General features: G+C 44.6%; 1 protein-coding gene across 1 annotated transcript in view; it reads left to right on the forward strand.

The window, feature by feature from the left end:
- Window positions 1-17,549, forward strand: part of GRIN2B (glutamate ionotropic receptor NMDA type subunit 2B) — a 356,416-nt gene that overhangs the window by 115,380 nt on the left and 223,487 nt on the right. The window contains exon 2 of the mRNA XM_052640245.1: window positions 8,417-9,015. Within this exon, the coding sequence (XP_052496205.1) occupies window positions 8,417-9,015 (599 nt within the window). The remainder of the gene's footprint in view (window positions 1-8,416; window positions 9,016-17,549) is intronic.

Here is a 17,549-nt window from a genome sequence, read left to right on the forward strand (position 1 = left end):
TAAATGAATGCTTTGGCAAAAATCAAAAGTGGATTCATAATTAAGAGTAGGTTTCATATGTTGGCAGGATAAGAGGACTCAGGCCTACCTTTGATGGGAGAGAGTGACTGTTGTATCATATCACAGGCTCAGGATTGAGCTTTGTTGAGAAGGTGAGGTTTTAGTGAAGACTTGTACCAGGTGTGTGTGTTAGCCCTGTGGGTACCTGGGAAGCTGGATGAAGTGTTTCAGGCAGAGGCTATAGCTTGAGTAAAGGTCTGGGGTGGGAATTAGTGTATTTAAGAGCAATCAGCATGCTTGGAGGACAGTGAGAGGTAGAGTTGGAGAAGGTGGGATCTGAGGGCCAGTGGGGTTCCAATCCTGGGTGTCAGCTTTTTCCTTTTAGTGAGTTGGGAAGTCATTGAAGATTTGGGACCAAAGATAGCATCTTATGATTTAAGCTTTCAAAGAATCATCTTGCTTCTTTGTTGTACATGAGACTGGGGCAGAGGCAGGAGGGCCAGTTAGCAGGCCTTTCAATGACAGGTGAAGGATGAGGGTGGCTCAAACAACGTGGGTGGTCAAAGGCTCTCAATGGACAGCCTTTTGAAGGTAAGGCAGTCAAGGTGTCCTGGCTGATTGGATGTAGAAGTCCAAAGAAAGAGAGGAGTTGTCAGTAGGAGGAGAGAATTGCCTTGAACTGAAATTGGAAACATTTCCATTTTGGATATGTTCAGAGATATCCAAATGGGGATGTAGAATAGGCAGTTTGATGTGTCAGTTTGAAGTTTTGGAGAAAGAAGTGTGAGAGCAATCGGCATCGAAATGGGATTTAAATCAGGAAACTGAGTGAGATTTCTGAGAAGGGGAACAAAACGAGGATCAAGGATTGACTCTGGGGCACGCCCGCTTCGAAAGATCAGAAGGAAGAGGAGGAACCAGCAAAGGAGATGGGAGAACAGCTACCAGTAAGTTAGGAGGAAAGTCAAGTGAATATGAAGCCCTGGAAACCAAGGGACGAGAGCATATTGAGGAGCCTGTGATGACCCAAGTCAAAGGCTGCAGATGGACGTTAGAGTTTACTGCATTTCACAAGACGATCTTTTGGGGAGGAGGAGTGGTGTTGGAAGTGTGATTGGAATTAGTACAAGAAGGAACGGGAGAAGAGCTGGAAGAAGTATAGATGATGCTTCATGGAATTTGCCGTAGAGAAGAATGAAGAAATGACTGGTACACTTCCTGCCTCTTGGGCTGGCTCCAGGGTAGATCCCCTTCACTTTTTGTACAAGTGCACAACCATTCAGGCATAACTGCAGACATGTGCCATCAGCATAGAAATTTGGAACCAGTTGAGACCATCAAGGTCATTTCAGCTCATCTCCCACCCAACAAAGGAATGTACTTTGTAATATTAATACAACAAACATTTAAATTTTTTTCACGTGCCACCTGGAGATTCAGAGATGAATAAGGTGCAATTCCTGCTCTTGAGAAATGCACATTTTTTAATGGGACGAAGCATGCATATATGCTTCCCATGAGAAAAGGGAATCCTCAAACACCGTTGGTGGGAATATAAATTGGTGCAGTCACTATGGAAAACAGTATGGCAGGTCCTTAAAAAAATAAAAATAGAACTACCATTGCTGTCGTTGTTCTTCAGTCCCTAAGCCGTGTCTGACTCTTTGCCACTCGATGGACTTCAGCACGCCAGGCTTCCCTGTCCTTCACTGTCTCCTGGAGTTTGCTCAGACTCATGTCCATTGAGTTGGTGATGCCATCTAATCATCTCGTCCTCTGCTGCTCTCTTCTCCTTTTTCCTTCAGTCTTTCTCAGCATCACAGGCTTTTCCAATGAGTCTGCTCTTCATATCAGGTAGACAAAAGTATTGGAGCTTCTGCTTCAGCACCAGTCCTTCCAATGAATATTCAGAGTTGATTTCCTTTAGGATTGACTCGTTGATCTCCTTGCAGTCCAAGGGACTTTCAAGAGTCTTCTCCAACACCACAGTTCAAAGCATCAATTCTTCGGCACTCAGCCTTCTTTATGGTCCAACTCTCACATCCACACATGACTACTGGAAAAACCACAGCTCTGGAGGAAGGAATGGCAAACCACTCTAATAAGCTTGTTGCAAGAACACCACGAACAGTATCAAAAGGCAAAAAGAACTACCATAAGACCCAGCAGTTCTATTCCTGGGTATATATTTGAAAAAACCCAAAACACTAATTTAAAAAGACACGTGTATCCCAGTGTTCATGGCGGCCTCATGTACACTTGCTAAGATATAGAAGCAACCTAAGTGACCATCAACAGATGAATGGATAAATAAGTTGTAGTCTGTGAGTGTGTATATATACACACACACACAATGGAATACAGTTCAGCCATAAAAATGAATGAAAATTTGCCATTTGCATCAATAGGAATGGACTTGAAGAGTATTATGTTAAATGAGATGTCAGACAAAGAAAGGTAAGTATTGAATAATATGACTTATATGTAGAATCTAAAAAAAAAATACAGCAAGCTAGTGAATATAACAGGCCTTCCCTGGTGGCTCAGAGGTTAAAGCGTCTGCCTCCAATGCGGGAGACCCGGGTTCGATCCCTGGGTTGGGAAGATCCCCTGGAGAAGGAAATGGCAACCCACTCCATTATTCTTGCCTGGAGAATCCCATGGACTGAGGAGCCTGGTGGGCTGCAGTCCACGGGGTCACAAAGAGTCGGACACGACTGAGTGACTTTACTTACTTACTTACTTAGTGAATATAACAACAAAAAAGAAACAGATACAGAGAAGAAAGTAGTGATTCCCACAGAGGGAAGTACGGAGGGGCAGTATAGGGGTAAGGGAGTAACAGCTACTAACTATGAGGTATAAAATAAGCCAGCAGAAAACACTGTACAACACGGGGAATATAGCCAGTATTTTATAATAACTATAGATGGAGTATAACTTTTAAAGTTGTTAGTCACTGTATTGCACACCTATAATTTATATCATATTGTACATCAATTATACTTCATTAAATTTTTTTAAATAAATAAATATGGTGATGGGGCATGTATAAAATATTGTGAAAGCACAGAGAAAAGAGAATTGACTTGGGAGCGTCAGAAAAGACAATACACGTAAAAAAAGCTGACTGTTGAAATAGGCCTGAGAGATGAGCCTGGCATTTTCCGCATGGAGTGCTGGGGAGAATCCCTTTATCTGTTAATAATCCAGCTCCTTTTTGAATGTTCATAACGACAGCAAGCTCCTTACCTTACGAGGCCCATTTCATTTTAAACAGCTATGATTGTTGCACATGTGCTTTCTGCATTGAGCCCAATGGTGCCTTTTACTATGTCTGCTCACTGGTCCCAGCGTTCTCCTCTGGAGCCAATGGGCAGAGACTTAGTTTTCTGCCATGTACGTCGTTTTTATGTCTGCAAACAGATAACCATGCTCACTTTCAAGCTGTCGCTTTTCCACATTGGAAAAGGGAAATGGATAAAGTCTCCAGCTTGGTTCCCTGAGAAGGTGATCTGAAGTGAAGCTGGTGCATAGGAGGTTTAGGAGTGAATGCTCTCCAGTCCCACACGCCCTGAATGGAAGGGCAGGAGTAGACAGAGGGAGAAATACAGTGTGAGACAGTATTTTCTTTCTTTATTTCTGACTGTGCTGGGTCTTTGTTGATGTGCGCAGGCTTTCTCTAGTTACTGCGATCAAGGGCTACACTCTAGCTGCGGTGTGCCGGCTTCTCATTGCGGTGACTTCTCTTGTGGCAGAGCATGGGCTCCAGGGCTCACTGGCTTCACTAATTGTGGTGCGCTGGCTTAGCGGCCCTGCAGCATATGGGATCTTCCTGGCCCAGGAATGGACCCTGTGTCCCCTGCATTGGCAGGCAGACTCCTAACCACTGGAGCACCGAGGAAGTCCTTTGATGCAGTATTAACGGAACCTTGTGGGAAGTTCTGAAGACAGACACATCCTTCAGAGTTGCCCAGAATTAAGGCAGGAGGACCAGGTCTTTAGACTCCATGACCACCGGTCACTCCGTGCACTCTATCCACTTTGGGTGAGGGGGTTCTCTTCAGCTGAGGCAGTTCCCACGGTGAACTGGCAGCTGAACGCCATTGCTAGTATATCCTTTATGTCTGAAGCAAATCTGTAAGGGATCTCAGTGATGTAGAAGAAGAATCTCATGTACTGCTAATTTTCCAGGCAGCAATTTTCTGAGGCAGTTAGTAGAATGAAAATAGTACTTGTTTTTGTTTCTTCTTATTAGCAAATAAACACCATGAACACCGACATGATGGGGTTCACCATAACAGTTCCAGACTGACAGGCTCTAATGTCCCATCGTAGCTTCCCTGTGCTGGCTGCACCTATCAGTCATGGCAACCCTTTATCTTGGACTGCTTTAAAGGTGCTCTGGAGGCAAGTTGAAGAAGTACATACATATAATAAATTTGACTGGGAATCTGAGGAGACTGCTCCAAGGACCTGTGCACATAACATTTTGTAATGACAGCAGGAGATAAAAATGTTAGTGGGGAAGCATAGTACGCTGAGTTATATCCCTGTCCTTCATCCTAGAAGATGCTACTTCTTGTGGTGATCACAGTGCATGCTGGGAGCCTGCCAAGATGGATGCATGGCCACAGTCCTTTCCACTCCATGCACACATCAAGATTGCTCTTTGATTTGTGGCTGTGACCATAATTTGCAAAGGCTGTCACTGCTTACAACTTATAGTTAGCCCAAAGCTTTGTTGAAAAAGAGCTGTTCCATTCCCGACTGCTATATACCAGATTGATGTGTCAACTAAATTAATAATGCTGGACCACTCATTATACCAGGAAACATTTGTCCAAGCTATAACTTTGTCTCTTGATTCCCATTTGGTTTCATTAACCTCCTCTTGGTGCCCCAGATAAAATCGCCTTGTAAGGCCTCCTTATTTAATGAAGGATTGGCAAGATAAGATGGTTGAACTGGGCATTGACAGGAGTGGAGGAAATCAGAAAAGGATGATCGTGGAAGATGATAGAATTAGTAGGTAAGATAAGGATGTGGTGGAGGTAACTTGAAACCATATTAATTTTTCCTTTTTTTACTTTCACTGTTTATTGGCTTTCTTCACATAATAGCTGGCAGTTTCTTTAAGAGCTCATTTATTTTTGTGAGGGAGTTTTAAGAGAAGACTCAAAAGGAGAGGGTCAGGTTGGGATACAGTAGATTGGCTGTCTTTGGAACACATGTAAGAATTAAAGATTTTAAAATTAAAAAAAAAATAAAAATAAATAAAAATAAATTCAGTCTCATTAGCATGGGCTCATTGACTATGGATGCCCATGGGTTTTCCTTCAAGGCTATCTCTAGCTGTGTTTTGGAATCAGCTGTGGCTTCACTGTGGCTGGAGCTTTGTGGGTGTTCAAGAACCTCCTTGTGATATGTTCATTTAGCATAGAATGGGCAGTAGTTTTACCCATCTAATCCTACGCCTGTGGATTTTAAGGTATATTTGGATGCATCTGTCCCTTAGTCATGTCCACTGGGCTGGTGAAAACTCAAGTGATAATACATCTCATTTGAGAATCTCCCAAACTCCCCAGTTTAGCTGAAAGTAACAAGGAAAACACATGGCTGTCACTTTAAAGTGATCACAACCATTCTGGGTAAGTTGTTCTGTCACGGGCCTTCTTTTCCTGTTACTGTGGTTTTCTGTGGGTCCCTGACAAGTCTTGTCATAATTAAGCTTTGCTGTCTTGGATTCCCACACTATATTGTAACCCAAGAGCAAGGTCAGTGTCACCTGAAGAGCAGTGCATACTTGGCGTTGAAGTGGAAGACGAGGAGCAGGGGCTGGGTGCATTAAAAAAAAAAAAAAAATCACTGTTCTGTTCCGTGTAGGAATGCAAGGGATTTCTGAGTATTAATTTTATATCTTGCAACTTTGCTATAGTCCTTAGAGGCTCCTCTTTGACTGTCTGTTTAAGCCAGGGGAGAGAGCCATTATAAACACCATTTTACCCTTAGCTCCAATAATTTTCTGGTGGCATCTTTAGGGTTTTCTATATGTAGTGTCAGTCATTTGTAAACAGTGAGAGTTTTACTTCTTCTTTTCCAATCTGGATTCTTTTTATTTCTTTTTCTTCTCTGGTCGCTGTGGCTAGGACTGCCAAAACTAGGTTGAATAATAGAGATGAGAATGAGCACCCTTGTCTTGTTCCTGATCTTAGAGGAGATGCTTTCAGTTTTTCACCACTGAGAATAATATCTGCCGTGGGTTTGTCATGTATGGCCTTTATTATGTTGAGGTATATTCCTTTAATGCCTACTTTCTGGAGAGTTTTGTTTTTTTTTTAAATCATAAATGGATGCTTATTTTTGTCCAAAGTTTTCTCAGCATCTATTGAGATAATCATTTTATCTTTCAGTTTGTTAATTTTGTGTGTCACATTCATTGATTTGCATATATCAAAGAATCCTTGCATCCCTGGGATAAAGCCCACTTGATAACGATGCTTTTTAATGTGTTGTTGGATTTCGTTTGCTAGAATTTTGTTGAAGATTTTTGCATCCATGTATATTGGTGAGATTGGCCTGTAATGTTTGTGTGTGTGTGGCGTCTTTGGTTTGGTATCAGGGTAATGGTGGCATTATAGAATGAGTTTAAGAGTTTTCCTTCCTCTGAAGTTTTCTGGAAGAGTTTGAACAGAATAGGTGTTAGCTGTTCTCTACACTTTTGGTAGAATTCACCTGTGAAGCCATCTGGCCCTGGGCTTTCTTTTATTCTGAAATAATTTCCATTCCCTCCCCATGCATTCCTGGTACCCCACCCTCTCTATATCCCTCAGTTCCATGATCCTAAGAGGCTCCTCTTGGACTGTATGTTTAAGCCAGAGGAGGGAGCCATTATAAGCACCATTTTACCCATAGCAGAAGGAATTAACCCCACATGACTGAGCAGCTCCTGTTTCATTTGGATCACTTGGAAGAAAATGTGAAGAGTTCAAGGCACGTGAAGCACACCCAGCCCTGGCAGAGCCTCGGGCTGGCAGCTCTTGCTGCCGAATCAGGGTCTTTGGATACCAGCTGGATATCTCCCAGCCTGCATTTTTTTTTCAATAGCGAGTGCCCAAAAAATACTCAGCAATTTCTCAGCTGTACAACAATATGTTTCTGAACTAAGAAATCACTGCATCATTTTGTTTAAAAGCCTGATCTCTTGTAACCATGCTTCAAAGCTCTGGTTTTGGGGATAAAAAAGCACTGCCCCCTTTGAATTAAAAACACAATTTTGTTAGCTTGGATAGTTATACAATGGAGATAAACCATCAGATAGGAGACAGGGGCCACTGACCAAGAAAAGAGATGCCATTACCCAGGAGGAAATCAGGGGAAAATAGACTGAAACAGAAGGACGAGGCTGAGAGGGTCTTCATTTTGTGGTTTCAGATTCTTCTAGCTGTAAGATGGAGATAAAACGCAGGGCCTGACATGAAATGGCAGGTGGAATACAGCTTCACATGGGAGAAATGTAAAAGGGCTTCTCCCTCACAAAGTGGGAGAAAACATAAGATGCTTAGAATTGACAGAGGGTTGTGTGTAATACACAGGTCAGACGGAGACCCTTGGCATTATAGAAGAAAGAGAAAGAGCTATTCTCTATACGCTGTTCTCGAATACAGCCTTAATCACAGATGACCTTGAAGACAAGTCATTGTAACTTGTAGCTTACATAGACTGACTGTGCCTCATTCTAACCTATATGCCTCATTACCAGAGTAGAAGACAGAGAGAAAACTCCATGTGCTATTCATTTAACAGTTCTGTCTTTATAGACAATGCAGAGATCAAATCTTGTGCTACAGTGCACTTCCCAGCTCACCATACCTGAGTGCCACTCACCTGCTGGACCACTCACCTGCCCCCTTCCTACTTGAGGTAGATTTAAGGGCAGATTGAGGGCATTTCAGATTATTCCCCGAATTGAATGAAACACACCCACAAGTGATGAATCCAAAAGTCTCAAAAATTGGAAAGAGCAAGTTTGTGTTTATATAACTCATTTGACAGCAAACCCTGACCTCAACTGACATGAGGCCATTTAGTCTTTATCCTGCTTTTTGTGACTCTTCCTACATTTTGCTCTGGAAATACTAACATATTTGATTTTGAGAGGCTGTCTGGGGCTCTGCAGTAGCCTCGAGGACTTCAAAGAGAGCCTAGACCCAGGTTGGTTTTCTCCAGGGGAAGGTTTTAAGGAGGAGAGTATTACAGATGTTTGCAATTCAAACATATCCCTCTTTAAAGGCATCAGTGTGGAAAGAGTAATTGACACAAACAAACCTCTGTGTCCAGCTGGTTCAGGCTCTCCCTCACCATCTTTATTTTGACTTTTCTCTCTCTTTTTCTTTCTTTATGTTTCCCACTCTAGGATGAATCCTCCATGTTCTTCCAGTTCGGCCCATCCATTGAACAGCAGGCTTCCGTGATGCTCAACATCATGGAGGAGTATGACTGGTACATCTTCTCTATCGTCACCACCTACTTCCCTGGCTACCAGGACTTTGTCAACAAGATTCGCAGCACCATCGAGAACAGCTTCGTGGGCTGGGAGCTGGAGGAGGTCCTTCTGCTGGACATGTCCTTGGACGATGGGGATTCTAAAATCCAGAACCAGCTCAAGAAACTTCAGAGCCCCATCATTCTTCTTTACTGTACTAAGGAAGAGGCCACCTACATCTTCGAAGTGGCTAACTCAGTAGGGCTGACCGGCTATGGCTACACGTGGATTGTGCCTAGTCTGGTGGCGGGGGACACGGACACAGTGCCCTCGGAGTTCCCCACCGGCCTGGTCTCTGTGTCCTACGACGAGTGGGACTACGGCCTCCCTGCCAGAGTGAGGGACGGGATCGCCATCATCACCACCGCGGCCTCCGACATGCTGTCGGAACACAGCTTCATCCCCGAGCCCAAGAGCAGCTGCTACAACACCCACGAGAAGAGGATCTACCAGTCCAATATGCTGAACAGGTGAGCGCGGCAGACGACGCACCGACTGTGGCCGTTGGAGGGGAGCTCCTGAGACCGGGTCGGAGGTTCACGTGCTGGGAGGAGCAGTTCACCGTGTCTGTGGTTGAAGGCTGCCCACTGGGAGGGCCAGTGACGGTGGGGGCAACCCAGCTTCAGAGCTTGCTGTGCGGTTGTTCTTGTTTTAAGAAATACAGAACAGCTCCCCTCCTTCTCGATTGCTTCCCACATGCCTGGTCTTCCTCTTAAGAGTTTTGTGTGTTCAACCTCATTTAACCCTCAAGGCAACAACTCTACCAGGCAGCTTTTGAAAATTGCTTGCATTTTAGGATATAAAAGAATAGGCTTGTAGGTGTAAGCTGTCTAAGGTCATGCTGAAACTAAGAGGTTGAGTTTGGAGTTGAACACAGATCTCTCCGATGGCTACACACCTGATCACTGGGAAAGATGAGACAGGCATAGATGTGAGAGAGGACTGGCTCCTTACCTTCGGGATGATGCTGTACCTGAGTCTGTAGGCACGTGAAGAGAGTTTGTCCCTTGGCTTATTTTTGTTTTTTAATAAATACTCTTGATTTTATTGAAAAAAGTTAAAAAATTAGTAAATACAAAGAATTTTACAACAAATAACAGTGTGCTCACCACCAGGAATTAGTTATTAATAGTTTGTCTTTACAGATATGACATTACAAATATGACAGAAATAGATGTTACATGTATGGTGATGTCTTTTTCTTTTTGGCTCATTGAACATTTATTGTTTTTATTATTATTACATAAAAAAATTTTTTTAATTAAATTTTTTTTTTTTTTGCTTCTCCTCTCTCTGCCTTTGAGATTAAGTGAGAGCACCATTATAGAGAAAACTTTTATGGTTGCCCTTGTTCAGGTTTACTGAATGAGAAGATATGGGTGGAATTCTGCTTCCCTGGCCTCACCCCTCCCCATGGACAGAGAAGCCTGGCGGGTTACAGTTAGAATCCAGCTTTTTGGCAGGACATCCTCATAGGGGCCATTGTATAAACGAGTCAGGTACAGGTTCTGTACCTGCTTCTGTGGTCTTGTTATTTGTCTAAAGCTGCTACAGTGGTGACCTAGATGGGTGGGATGTTGCGGAGTGGGAGAGGGGTCCAAGAGGGAGACCCTTCTCCAGGGGCTCTTCCTAACTCAGGGGTGGAACCGGTGTCTCCTGCATCTTCTGCACTGGCAGGCAGATTCTTTACCACTGAGCCACCTGGGAAGCCCAATAGCCGATTCATTTCATTGTACAGCAGAAACTAACACAACTTTGTAAAGCAATTATATGCCAATAAAAATTCAAATAATATGGAAGAGGCCCCCCGCCAAAAGTAAAGACCTTAAATCTGAAGAAACAATCATTGCTGAAATAATCAATGGCCATCTTTCTAACTAGCTCCCTATGCATGTGTCCCTGTGTGGAGATGAATCTACAGTTTTACATAAATGAAACTCTAACCAGACATACTGTTCGATAACCTTACTTTCTTTCACTCAACAATGTATTTTGGGTATCCATTTCACCTTTATTGTAAACTATATCAGACACATAGAAACATATTCAGAAAAACTTAATTCATACTCAGGTACCCTCCACCCAGCTTAAAAAAAATAAAATATTAGAAAGTGTACTCTGGAGAGGTTCAAATATATTGTATTTATAGGAGGTTGAATGTGTACCGACTAATGCTTATTTGACTTCTGGAAGGGACTTGAACTCCATAGCCTCTCAACTACGTTCCCAGTTCAGAGTTGGAACTAAAGGTAGTTTCTCTGTGACTGGACCTGGGATCCAGCCCTGGCATTCCCCCGCCTTGAACTCCCTGCTCTCTCTGTCATCCCTCGTTATTCCCACTTGTTGCTAAAGACTGTCTTGGTTTTCTTCCTGCCTTCCTGGCAGATCTGTCCTGGCCTCCCAGCTTGTTTGTTTCTTTACACGTCTCTTAAATGTTGGTGCCTCTCAGGGTTCTGTCCTAGCCCCTCTGCTAGATTTCTCATCCGTTGCCAAGAGTGCAATGTCTGTAAATTCCCCCAAATTGATGTCTCTGGCTGCAGAGTCTCCCTTGAGCCCCATATGTATCCCTCTAACCATGACCACATCTGTTCTCCTTTGGATGCTGTGAGCCCTAGAGCACACCATATCCAGAGCTCAACTGCTGTCTTATCTTCCATCAACCCTCCCCACGCTCTTCTAGCGAAATTGGCACCTCTTATAAAGGGATGTTGTTATTTAGTCGCTAAGTTGTGTCTGACTTTTTGTGACCCCATGGACTATAGCCTGCCAGGCTCCTCTGTCCATAGGATTCCCCCAGGCAAGACTACTGGAGTGGATGGCCATTTCCTTCTCCAAGGGATCTCCTAACCCAGGGATTGAACCTGTATCTCTTGGGTCTCCTGCACTGGCAGGCAGATTCTTTACCACTGAGCCGCCCAGGAAGCCCCTTATAAAGAGTACCTCTTATTACCCAGTGCCTACAATAAAAATATCCAGGATGTCCTTGGTGCCCCAGCCAACCATGACCTTGTCTGTGGGTTCTCCCTGGAGAGCCTTCTCTTACTTTGACCCGTGCGCTGCATCCCAGCCCACCTCTGCTGACTCGCATTGCTACAGGGCCTCCTAAACACCTTCTGGCTCCCAGTTCTGCTTCTTTTAAATCTCCTCTGCAGTCAGAGTGATCTAAAATGAAAATGTGATTTCATCACTCTCGTGCTTAATACCTTTCAGCAGCTTTTCATTGCTCCTGTAATAAAGTCCCAGCTCCTTAATATGGTTTATAGAGTCTTCCACAGCGTGAGCCTTCTTGGCTTTCCAAAACTGTCTCTTGCAGTTCTCTCTCTTCAATGCCACCTTCCTGCCAGGCTGAACCTACCATGCCCTCCCTCCCTTCCAGCCCCTACTGCTGCCTAAGTGTGCTCCCCAGGTGCCCCTGCCCTCTTCTCCTGCCCCGTTTTCATCGTCCCTCAGGATTCAGTCTTGGCATCCCTTCCTCTGCAAGCCAAGCCCTGGGCTGCCATCACTCTGTTACACACCTGGCCTGCATCCTCTGCCCTTCCAATAACGACGATCGTCATTATGTGCTTTATCACCTCTCTTCCCTGTACACTGCGTGGAATCAGGGACGCTTCTGTCTGCCTTGTTCATGCAGCATGAGAACGATCCTTGGATCGAATGCAGGACGTATCTCCGAGATGCCCATCACCCAGTACCTCCCTGCCCCGCAGGAGCGTCTCTGCTCTGCTCCTCTTTTCAAGACAAGGGGCGTTCCCTTTAAAATCTTACTCTGTGTTCAGTTCTGTACATTCATGCTTTCTCCTCATTGTCAGTGTTAAATTCAAATCTGATTCAGATGATTTTTCCAAATATTTGTTCATGAAGACCAAAACTAATAATGAAGGAATAGCGAGATGAAAACATCTGCCAAAGAACCCAAGGAAGTCAAGTGGGTATTACCTTAGGGTCCATGAATACGGTTTAGGAATGCCTGCTTTTATCTTAAAACTTCCTCTAGGTAAGCTGCCATCTGAAGATAGTACCTCTCATCTGGCTGACTTCATGTTAGACTGTAAAAGTTATCTGTGAAGCCTGGTCTCCAATCACCATATCTTTGAAACCATAATTGTTCTTAACCTTGTTGCCATCTTTTCTGGCCACTCAGGAAGGCAGCCTGTTTCATTCTCTGTGCTTTTTTTTTTTTTTTTTTTGTCCACAAAATGGGATCTTGGTAGCCCCACCAAGGATTAAACCTGGGCTCTAGGCAGTGAAAGCTCAGAGTCCTAACCACCAGACCACCAGGGAAGTCCCAGTCCTCCGTCCTCCTTGCTTAAAGCTTATTGTCAAGAGGACCACAAATGCTCACCTCCACCTTCTTGTGCACAGTGGTCCTAAACAGAGCAAAGATGGCACAGTGCAGGTTATTCACACTTTCATTGAGACCGGTGCAGAGCAGAGAGACAGTCCGTCCTCCCTCAATTTGCCAAGTGCCCCATGTAAAGGGCTCAGCAGGCTTACCAGAGCGCATCTGCACTGTTTCCTCCGTGAAGGTTCTCTTCTGCTCCTGTTCCCTGACTCTTCCAGGCTTCTGTCTCTGACTGTCTGCTGGGCATCTCCCCTGGACAGGATATCTCCCCTGTCCGTGGACCCTTAGCCCACACACTTCTCCGTTGCCTTTTCCTTCCCCTTCTCCCCAGTGCAGCTGCCCCTGGCTCTAGAATCCAATGCCTAGCCTCTCTTAGTATTTGAACACTAGTATTCGAATAGTTTTTCTATTAGGATCCAGAAAGGATTGGGATTGACTAACAGGGACTCTTTCAGTTCATCAGTGGAATTCAAATTAGGCATCCTCAGTGCTCCTCCTCCTCCTGATCTGAAATCAGCCCCTCCCCACTCCCATCAGAGCTCTGGTCTCACTAGGGTCACTCTTTTAAATAACAAACCAAGCAGCCACTGCATTTAGCCACAGCAGGAAATCTTGCAAATGAATTGTTGCAGATGCTGAGCTGTTTTCCAAGGAGGACTTTTCCTTTGGCCTGATGCTTAGCTCCCCGAAACAGCAGCAGCCCCAGGAAGGCTCCTCGGGATATATCCGGGGGGCACGCAGCCCCTGGTTGGCACCAGGAATACAGAGTCAGAAAATGGCTTCTTGCCTCACCTTCTGAAAACCCAGGAGCATTCACAGACCCTGTAGTCCATCCATCCCCAGCAATACTGCAAGGGGAGGGAAGGCCCTCATTCATACCTGACGAGACTGTGGCATTCTTTCCACATGAGGGACGTTCCTAAGTCTTAACTTGGGGAACACAGACAGAAGGCTCTATGCTCTCCCTGAATCCCAAACAGAAACACATATTCAAAGGGATTTACTTGTTATTTGGGCTTCCCAGGTGGCTCAGTGGTAAAGAATTCTCCTGCCAGTGCAGGAGATACTAGACTCTGGTTCACTCCCTTCATCAGGAAGCTCCCTTGAAGGAGGAAATGGCAACCCAAGTATTCTTGTCTGGAAAATTCCATGGACAGAGGAGCCTAGCGGGCTATAGTCCATGGGGTTGTGAAGAGTCGGACATGACTGACTGGCTGAGCATGCACGCACTTGTTAGTTGCAGGAGGAAAAAAAATTTTTTTAATGATATATAAGCATTCTCAGAAAGAATCCTTAAAATGAGCTATTTCCTTCACTGTCAAATGAATGTTATTTATCCCCCATCAATCCAAATTCCTTATTAATAACTTCTTAGCTCTTGGAAGCCTGGTGCCTATATCCAGACAGACTCCTGGACAAAGCTGTTTACCAGGATTGTAAGAAAAGTACAGAAACCCAGTTAAATTTGACCTTCAGATAAATGACGAATTTTTGTAAGCATAAGTCTGACTCAATTATGGCATGGGACATACTAATATTAAAAGATAATGTGTTGTTTATCTGAAATTCAAATGTATCAGGGCTCCTGTATTATTTTTTCTTTTTTGGCCAAGTATGACAATCCTACTTGGTATACTGATAGGAATTCATTTTCTGTTAGAACTTTATAGCATTCATCTATGCCTTATTAGTAAATGTAGTACAGAGCCCTTATACCAAGACATGCTGAGAACATTTTGTTCCAACTGGGAACTTTATTTGGTTGAAAGAGTTGGAGAATTTCTTATGCCATACATTCTTGAAGTGAAGAATCTTAGTTGCCCAGAGAAGCCTGAAAACCTTTTGCTACCAGATGATCTGGAAGTGTTTAAGAAGTGATCAGGCAAGTTGTCTAAAGCCTCTCTTATTCCCCTGAGCTAGAGAAGATTGGTAGCTTTTAGTAGGCATGAAGAGCCAACTCTTTGGAAAAGACCCTGATGTTGGGAAAGATTGAGGGTAGGAGGAGAAGGGAATGACAGAGGATGAGACGGTTGGATGGCATCATCGACTCAATGGACATGAGTTTGAGCAAACTCTGGGAGATGGTGAAGGACAGGGAACCTGGAGTGCTGCAGTCCGTGAGATCCCAAAGAGACACGACTGAGCCACTGAACAGCAACAAGAAATAGGCACGTATCTGTGTGTTTCCTTTATCATTTCCCTAGGGAAACAGGTGACGGTGAATTTCCTTCTCAGTGTGCCTCCAGTACTTGGCCAGCATATTTCTGAAACTTGATGGTGTACCTGCTGCTCACCTCAGGGCTTCCCTTCTGTCTTGAGGACCCAGCACTCTTGTTCTTCATCCATAGCAACTCTGGGGACTTGTAGAAAGAGCAGTTGCTCTTTGAGATCTCAATATAGAAAATCTCTTATCTTCTTGTTGCTGTGCTCAGATGTGTCCAGCTGTTTGCAATCCCAGGTTCTATAGCCCACAAGGCTCCTCTGCCCCTGGAATTTTCAGGCAAGGCTACTGGAGTGGGTTGCCATTTCCTTCTCCAGGGGATCTTCCTGACCCAGGGATCAAACCCTCGTCTCTTGCATCTCCTGTATTGGCAGGCAGATTCTTTACTACTGGTACCACCTGAATCTTGCTTAATTATTTTCCCCTGGTGTCCTCAGCTTTCCTACTCAACAAATGTTTTGTGTTAACTCCCGCCACCCCCAAATTCTTCCTTCCCCGTGAAAGTTGCCATCTCAAAAGGCCAGAATCCTCCCCTAGTGAGGTCTTTGAGGGATGAGGATGTGAAGGAAGGTGCTTTGTTAGGTTCTTTTTAAAAGAGCTGTGATGAACACGATCTTCCTCCTTGGGGCACATGCCACATCCTTCAAACCATTATGTTAGCAGGATCGTTCCCACGGGATGCCTCTTTGACTCTCCTGGCCTGAAAAATGCTGAGAGGTTAAGAAATGAACTAGGAGTCGAGTCAGTCAGTTTTCAGGCACTGTGGGCAAGACCAGCTTGGGTGTTCCTATCTCTTGTGTGCATGATAAGTGGCTTTAGTTGTGTCAGACTCTTTGCGACCCTGTGAACTATAGCCCACCAAGGGTGGAACCTGCATCTCTTGAGTCTCCTGCCTTGGCATGTGGGTTCTTTACCACTAGTGCCACCTGGGAAGCCCCACCCATCTCTTATTGTTGTTAAATATGAGGGGCATGCCAAGCACAGGCAGACTGAAGGTAAGGCAAATAGTTATTATAGGTTCATTTCGTAGAATTTATATGTGAGTCAAAAGTTTCCACAAATGCATTGTTCTAAGTGGACTGTTAGGCATGGTGGTCTTTACCTGATTGAAGAAGTCTACCCTGGTGGCTCAGAGGTTAAAGTGTCTGCCTCCAGTGCCCGAGACCCGGGCTCCATCCCTGGGTCAGGAAGATCCCCTGTAGAAGGAAATGGCAACCCACTCCAGTATTCTTGCCTGGAGAATCCCATGGACGGAGAAGCCTGGTGGGCTGCAGTCCACGGGGTCACAAAGAGTCGGACACGACTGAGCGACTTTACTCACACTCACTCACTAGAACCTAAGGAAAGCTCCATTTTTCACAAGAAATGTTTAGTAAGGCAAGGCACAGTCTGTGTATAGAGAGACTTTAGCTGCTCAGTGGTGTAGCAGGAAATAGAAATTTGGGAAAATAACAGAAGAATCTAATAATCCTAAAAGATATATTCATTGCTGATTGTAATTCAGGCAAAGCAAGCTTTAACTATTCATGGAGGAATGGCTGAATGTGAGGATTATTCAAGCTCTCCTGTTTTTCTGTAGTCTTTCACCTTCCTCATGTCAGACATATAGATGGTCATTTCAGTGAGTCTGACTCCTTTCCCTTAAATTCAGGAAAGAACATTCTGAACTGCTTAACACTGAGACCCTCTGCAAGATTCCTTCCTTAGTCACTATTGAATTCTATGGCTGACGTTACTTACCAGTGACATAGTTGGGGTTTCCCTGGTGGCTTAGACGGTAAAGAATCTGCCTGCAACGTGGGAAACCTGGGTTCAGTCCCTGGGTTAGGAAGATCCCTTGTAGAAGGGAATCAGTCCTGTGCCGTGCTAAGTCGCTTCAGCCGTGTGTAGCTCTTTGTGACACTATGGACTGTACCCCACTGGGCTTCTCTGTCCATGGGATCTCCAGGCAAGAATACTGGAGTGGGTAGCCATTCCCTTGAGAAGGGCATGGGGCCTCACAGAGTCGAACATGACTGAGTGACTAACACATTTCATTACACACTGTTACCGTTGGTGTTTCTTTCCTCTTTCTTCTCTTTCGTTTTCCTCCTCCTCTTCCTCCTCACCCTCTTCTTTCCTCCTCTAAAAAATTATTTACAATTTGGAGGAGAAGGCAGGAAATAGAGAGGGGGAGTGAGTGGGAAGAGAATTCCATTCCACTGAGGGCAGTTTGGGGAGGGGATGGGATGCCCACTTGCTCTGGGCGAGAAGGCATAGGTGGTCCAGGATCTGTGGGGAGGAATAGGATGGTCTCAGGAGAAAGGAAGCAAGAGCCGTGCAGGGCTGTGGCTTTCCGTGAAGGAAGCAGACAGACTCATCCTCAGAGCACGCTTAGCCTCAGAATGTGGGTTGGTGGCGATGGTCAGGGTTAAGAAGATGGTCATAAGTACATGCTCAAA

The sequence above is a fragment of the Budorcas taxicolor genome, chromosome 5 (assembly GCF_023091745.1).
Source record: "Budorcas taxicolor isolate Tak-1 chromosome 5, Takin1.1, whole genome shotgun sequence".
NCBI lineage: Eukaryota > Metazoa > Chordata > Mammalia > Artiodactyla > Bovidae > Budorcas > Budorcas taxicolor.